Below are 7,556 nucleotides of genomic sequence, written 5' to 3' on the forward strand. Positions count from 1 at the left end.
AATGGACTTCAAGTTGTTTGACTTAAGAAATACTTCTCCTTACTCTCATTGATTGCAGAAGTATACTAGCACCCCAACTTCTAAAATAAAAAAGATACGGAATCGTTTTTATGACAATAATGACCAAGTGTCTACTTTCGTCCTCCATCTGATATCAAACGGAAATAATTACTGTCAAATAAGTAACACTCGACCGAATTACAAAAAACAATGTCAAATATGAAGCTTCATTCTCACCATGCGTCTTTTAGTCTCGATTGGTCCCAAACTAGGAATACCCTGTACTATGAGGAACGGAACTCACTCACAACAAAGAATCTGGGTGTTCTCCAGAACCAATTTAGAAAAGTCCTACCGAGAATCGAACCCGCGAAATCTTCATCCACTGTCCACAGAGCAAACTGTTGGGCTATCGAAGTCTTCAATATATTAAGAGCGAAAAAGATGTTCAACGTCTTTTTCGATCCGAGCGGAATTAGGACGCACAATGTCGCTCATAGAGTATGAACTTTTCTGACCGACTTAGTGCGATTTTACGTGAATAAGTACGCTGACTCACTTTTTTTTATGACACCAAATGACAGGACGAAAAAGTCATGCGCCTGGTGGTATGCATTGACTTAGAAATAAATGGACGACGGGTCTAATACAAAAACCACGAAAAAAATGTCCCAAGTCAACCTATTTAAACGTAGTGACATGTAAAGGAATATGAAAAAGCTAAAATGTTGAATTTGAATTGTAATGTCATCGCAGTACTGTCTAATTTTGCTTGCTTCGCTGTCAGTCGAACAAACGAAGACTAAAGCGTGAATGACGCTCTGTATACGATTTTAACGCCGTATAAGTTCGGACACTTTTTAGCGCGGACCCGACGTCCATATAATTGTATGTCAATGAGTAAATGTTTCTGATTTCTGATTTCTGAATAATTATCAAATATTTTATTTATACTATAATATGTTTTTTCTTTCAACCACTGTTTTAATAAACACTTAAATTGATCTAATGCCGTGGCTGATTTTAATGTTTTTTTTTATTCTAATGTTAGTGTGCATTTGACCTCCATCTCACCTGATGGAAAGTAACGACGAATAATTGTAAGTCAATGGTGGTATGCGACACGCCTGCTTATTACAGTGCAACTCAGAGCTTTAAATCGCAAAGATCTGAGGAGCACTACCGCTGCGCTCGTCACCCTGAGACATAAGTTGACAAGTCTCATATAATATTTATATATTACGTAATTTCGCCAGCACGCTTACCCTTCAAAACTACGGAACGCAATAATGCTCATATTACTGCTTGGTGCCAGAAATAGGTAAGGTGGCAGTACTTCCCTGGACGACCTATTTCACAAGGAGCTCTACTGCTAATAAAACCCGCTAAAAAAACTTGCAGAACCCGGTCTAACTGAATTATATACTAAATATACATAACAGTTTATTACACATGTTATAATAAAAAGGACAATACAACTTTGTTGTTGTTATTTGTTGTAATCAGGTAATTTCTTTTTTAAAGGCTGTGTGTCGTAATACAGGTCGAATTACACTCAATTGCGACATCTTTGACGTTAGGTCCATTATATACCAAAGTAAAAGGAATGTTTTATAATGTACAGTGCATGTGTTATTTTGACTAACGTACACTATTGGTTGCTATAACACTTTTCTTCTTATCATTCTTAAGTTTTCATTTTGAATATGAAACTAATGTTTCTGGATTTAAAATTGAAATAAACGATTCAAATATCAATAAAAAACAAATTTTTGGAATCTTTACATGTTTTATGGTCACTGCTTGTTGTTTTTTAAAAAAAACATACAAGACTTTAGATCCGAAAGTTCTTCTCTAAACTTTGGTATACAATGGGCTTTAGGGAAAAAGCTAGTAGTTTTGGCTACGGCCAATATGCGCGTTGCAGTTGGAGCAGTAGTGGTCGTTGTTGTAGCAAGAACCCATGCAGTAGGGAAGACAAACACATGGCCATAGTCTGAAAATCGAAGATTTTTTAGTTAGAATTTTAAAGATGGCATTTCTATTTAAATAAAGTGTGCAGGGTAAACCCACCCAGTATTGGGCCAGCTTGATGATAATAATAATACAAGTGTTAAAGATGTTAAAATTGAACCCGGTTTTCTCTGTTAGCGTATAGTCAAATATAAGAATGGAACTATAATTCAAATACATTGGCCAAAAAGAATGATACGGCAAAGAATGGTACAATACAGGTTGCCAACAACCAGAGCTAGGCCGTTGATCCCTGAAAACTACTAAGAAAATAAGACCAATTTAGAAGAGTTGGTTCCCAAATCTGTACAGGCAATCAACCCGAAACTCGTCAGCAGAAATTTGCTGTTTCAATTTGGACAAAATGGCAATAAACCAATTTTAACTTCAATTTCTACAGGCACTAAGAAAATAACTTACCCAGTAATACATAAAATGCCAGCACATAAGTGTGTCATCATCGACGGTTCCGAGTCCACTCTGGTTAGAACCTGGCAGTTACAAACTCGGCAGACGGTCAATGATGGAGACGATCCTAGAACCGCCATTACCGTTGGGGTGAACACGGGCTGCGTTGTGATTATTGTAGGGCCTGCTCTATACACTTGAGGTCCTGTGGTGATGATCGTTGGTCCTGTGTTGACATATTGTGGACTTGCGGTGTGGACTTGTGGAGGTGCACTGGATGAGGTTACTGCATCGTATGACGGAGGCGCTGGTGGGTGGTATGGCTCACCACTTGACGGATAAACTGACGCATGACCTTGTTCTTCTGTAATACAAATTAAATTGTCTATTAACAATAGTTTAAGTATGCTTTGATGGACTGGACACGTCAGTGGCCAAGAACTTAGTAATAGATGAGGAGGACTTGGATTCGTTTTGGTAGGGCTAATTTTAAAATAAGTATTACACGGACAACCTTCGTCACTGAATGTTGCTATAGTTAGTCCAATCACCTAGCTTGTGGGACAAGCGAATAGCTACAAACGTAAACAGAACACGAATAAACAATATATCATTAATTTTACGGGCATTTTATCGCAATCAGATGAATAATAATAATTATAATGGCCTAACCCTGCCAAGAGAAGAAGCGTACCCATGAATTGGATCTAACGCTTATTAAACTCTAGCGGCCGAGGGCATAACAATTTATGAAAGTTTAATCGCAATTGCAATAAATATACAATATTCATTTTTAACCGACTTCAAAAAAAGGAGGAGGTTCTCAATTCGACTGTATGTTTCTTTTTTTTTGTATGTATGTTGACTACCTCTGTGGCCGAACGGTTACCATGCCGGACTGCCACGCAGAGGTCCCAGGTTCGATTCCCGGGCCGGGAGAAATATTTGTATGACCTACATTTGTTTCTCTCGTGAGTTTGGGTGTAATTTGTGGTTGTCTATATGTGTGTCCATGGCACCCGCGACACAGGGTTTCCCTAGTGCGGGGCTATGTTGAGTGTGTGTGTTATTATCATTATTATTACGCAATAACTCCGGTATTTGTGAAACGATTTCATGATTCTTTTTTTGTAAGAAAGAGGGTAGCTCCATTGTGGTCTCATTTTATTTTGAAGAAAATCATTCACCTCTAACGGTGGCTGTTCACGCATGAAGATTCATTTTTATAAATAGCGCCTAAATTTTACATATGGAACAATTATTTTAATGGTTGATTTTGCTATTCTCCAATTCAAGGCGTTTTCTCTCTCAATATACTTTGAGCAGTGAGAGCCGTGAGAACCAATTTTTATTATCTCCTGTGTCAAGTCCTGTACAGTGGCGAACTAGGTGATATTTCAATAGAACTTATAGACGTAATTCCACGTACTTTTGAGGTCGGTTTTTTTAGTACTCTGTACTGAGATTATTATGATATAGTGTCCCAATTTCATAATTTCTGTGGAGCAATAGTTTTTTTTTTTATTACGTCATTTTAATTATATGCCACAAAAATTGACTACAAAGGTTTTCAATCAATGTGTGCTACCCGTAATGACATACGGAGCCGAGACGCATACGATACGACTAGGTCACCACCTAAAATTCGCACAGCAACCTATGGAACGAGTTATGCTTGGAGTTTCTCAGAGGGATAAGATTCTAAATGAGTTTACCCGATAGAGAACCAGAATCATTGACATAGCTGGTGGAATAAGCAAGCTAAAGTGGTAGTGGGTTTGCCATATCTGTCAAAGAACAGATAACAGACGGGAGAAGCGAGTTCTTGAGTGGAGACCACGGACGTAAGACGCCCTCTGAATAGATGAAGTGTCAAATTGGATGCGACAAGCTGAGGACCGGGCAAAATGGCGCACATTGAGAGAGGCAGTAGATATATGTAACAAAGAATGGGACTTTTCAAAATTTTTTCTGGTCCAGATGGTGCCTAGCGAATTTCTGGCTCAGATACTCTTCGAGAATTACCTGGCTTGAGACTAATTAATCGATGTGATAATTAAAATACCGCCTAGTGATTTCAACAACAAATATTGATAAACATATGACGTCACGGATTAAATTTACAATGGTAGCAGAGAAACAACTATCAGTGTACTGATATCTCTAATTTTATTTCGTATCCTGAACTTTGCATTGATTTTTCGAAATATACAGAATGTTAAAAATGGAATAACTATTTTTGAGCTAAGCTACAGAGCGCTAGCTCTAAATTGGTCCTGGTCTGAGTGTTCTGGGTAGAATTTCCTAGTTCCGAACCAGATAACTGGTGTGGTTGCCTGGCACTGTAATTATTTAATGTGATTAAAAGCTATGGTAGCCCAGTATTTTAACGTACAGGGTCATGAACACGTCAAGCTTGATACTTAAGACTTAAATTAAAAATAAACGGTCCAAAGGAAAAAGTGTCAAGTTTGATATGCTCTTGACTGTTCCACCACTCAAGCAGGCCGTGGGTTTTAATCCGGTTCTTTAATTTATGGGCGAAATTTGATCTCAAATTTACCGTGAGCATTTCGGAGCCTTTAGCTGAAGCTATCTTAGAGCTATCTTAAGCTGACGTATTTACACCAATTGTCTGGTCTCAAACTCAGGAACAGGCACTTTTCAAAGCACCCAAACCAGAACTAACTTAGAAAGGTTCGTTTGATTTCGTTATCGTTATAAACCGTTAGACCACTGAGAACATACAATCAGAGGGTTATTGCATCTATTTGTATCAATAAGCCGTAAAAGCAGCCAACTTATTTTTGGAGTAAGTATTTGTGTTATAAAAAAAAATTGAAAGTACATAAAAGTATTTGTCATTGTTCTATATGTCAGTAGGATGACGAGAAATTAGTCTTCCTAGTAATACATATAAAGAACCCACGAAAAATTTTGCCAATCATCATCCTTACAAAATACGAAGCCTTGTATACAATCCTGTTTTACAGCCTATTCAATGATATTCACAAAATTTTGTTGAACACAATTTTTCACCATATTTATTTGCTTATAAATCCAATTTTGATGTATTTAGTTACAAAATCCTTACGTACAAAAACATATTTATTTAAAGCATAGATTCGTTAAGAAAAAGCACTCACTTGACATGTCCATGATGTCTAAGCTGAAATATTCCAAGACAAAGGAAATAAATATATACAGATACGAAACTCCAATAGCAATAGCCACCAACTAATTCTGGGAATCAGGTGCACCTACACAAAAATCTTTATCTATGGCTATTATCGTTGATATTCATATTCATATCTCTCTATGTGATACAAGTTAGAATCACGATAGTGGTTACACACACACATATCACGTGATGATTTTCACAAAGTACCTCTTTATTCGGTGCTGAATTCTCAAAAGGTTCTAGAGTTAAGATTTCGTGTTTTAAGATGAAATAATTAAAGCGCTTATAAAGTGAAGCAGTCAGCTCAAAAATGGCGTAACCCACATTCATTTTATTTTCTAAAATATTACTTTAAAAAATAGTATCATTATCTTACATTTTAAGGCTTTCGTGGTTATTCACTAAAAGATTATCACTAATTACAGGTTTCTTACCACGGCATGAGTTCTTTTTGTTATTCTGACATTTCGGAATGGTTCCACGCTCCGTGGTCACGGGTTGACTGGCCAGCGGCAGATGACGGCTCTAACAGCAAACATATCTGTCTACCCTCTTTCGCTGACAATGATGACTGACGATATTTTTTTTAATAATATCAAGAGACGGGACGAACAAGTCGTGCGCCTGACGGTAAGCTACACGCCTGTCCATAACAGTATCAATGTCACTCAGAGCTTTAAATAGCAAAGATCTGCGGGGCACTGCCACTGCGCCCAAGTGCTGGTGAAATTACAGGCACATGGAACTTGTCAACTTAATGTCTCAGGGTCACGGTGTATTTAAAGCTCTGAGTGATACTACAACAGTTATGGACAGGCGTGTCACTTACCGTCAGGCGCATCACTTGTTCCTATTGTCACTGGGGATCATACAAGAAAAAAAGCGACATAAATACTTCTTATGCTAATGCAAATAACACGAACAAACAGATCAGCAATATAAAGTCTTTATAAATTCACCAATCTCTACACTTTTTTAGAATTTACACCGTTATCTACGAGATATTGTCCATTTGATTATTCAAAACATTATATCTTCATTTCACCATATTTACGTAGTAAGTTATTTTTGAATAAAGAATATAGCTCGATAAAGCTACCACAAGCACACACAACAATAGAAAAAGAAACAAGTACACAAACAAAAACCTAACCTACCCAATGAAGACACAACTACTCGTATGTGTGCTGTCCCAAGGAGCACACTTTATACGCCTTAAAACTGTTATATCTATAAACAGTCTTAATATGATATAGATTTAGATAATAGTTCTCTATAAATTGTTTTAGAAAAGAGAAATTGTTCTTATAGACTTATTTCACTCAAGCCAAAATTTTAAAACCTTAATACCAAACAACTTAATTAAGTGTAATCTCTTTTAAAATTTGCTCTTATAGTCCTTATTTTAAGTTCTTCTGTAGAACAGCTGATTATTTTTATTAAAATTGTTCTATACACATCCAGTAAAGTCTAGTAGTACTCCAAAAACTAGTGTTCTTAAGTTTATTCTAGATATATTTAATTTATAGACATTCTGTAGTGTTTGTACTTATGACAAACACGTTATAGCGCTTCTTCAGTAGATATTATTTTATAAAACACTACAATTAGGGTTTTTACTCTATTGGACTTTGTAAGAGTTTATGCAAAATGGATAAAGTAAAGAATATTAAAAGATCTGGTTGAGATGGTGAACCTTGGATATTAAATTACATCATTCGATACAATCAGCGTTGCCAATGCCAATTGTTCAAAATTCCCAAAAATCACGGTTAATATCCCCAAATTTGACCCAAAACCACAAATTCCCACATCTCGAGTTTTCATTATTTATTAGAAATACATCGCTTAAAAATATAATAAAGAATTAAGAAACTCAAAATGTAATAATCTATTACGTTTGCTGTGAATGTAAAACGTAAAAGTAATTATAAAATTAGATGACCTTAAATCG

The 7,556-nt window shown here is 36.3% G+C and overlaps 1 protein-coding gene across 1 annotated transcript; it reads right to left on the reverse strand.

Moving 5' to 3' along the window:
- Positions 1 to 1,503: 1,503 nt before the first annotated feature.
- On the reverse strand, positions 1,504 to 5,595 carry LOC113225685 (lipopolysaccharide-induced tumor necrosis factor-alpha factor homolog). Its single transcript, XM_026458066.1, has 4 exons — positions 5,568 to 5,595; positions 2,434 to 2,785; positions 1,785 to 1,996; positions 1,504 to 1,754 (listed from the first exon to the last, which is right to left on the reverse strand). The coding sequence occupies exons 1-3, from the start codon at positions 5,578 to 5,580 to the stop codon at positions 1,891 to 1,893; spliced, it is 471 nt and encodes a 156-aa protein (XP_026313851.1). The 5' UTR covers positions 5,581 to 5,595; the 3' UTR covers positions 1,504 to 1,754; positions 1,785 to 1,890.
- Positions 5,596 to 7,556: the final 1,961 nt, after the last annotated feature.

This window comes from Hyposmocoma kahamanoa, unplaced genomic scaffold (genome assembly GCF_003589595.1).
Source record: "Hyposmocoma kahamanoa isolate Upper Pololo Valley unplaced genomic scaffold, ASM358959v1 169, whole genome shotgun sequence".
Classification (NCBI taxonomy): domain Eukaryota; kingdom Metazoa; phylum Arthropoda; class Insecta; order Lepidoptera; family Cosmopterigidae; genus Hyposmocoma; species Hyposmocoma kahamanoa.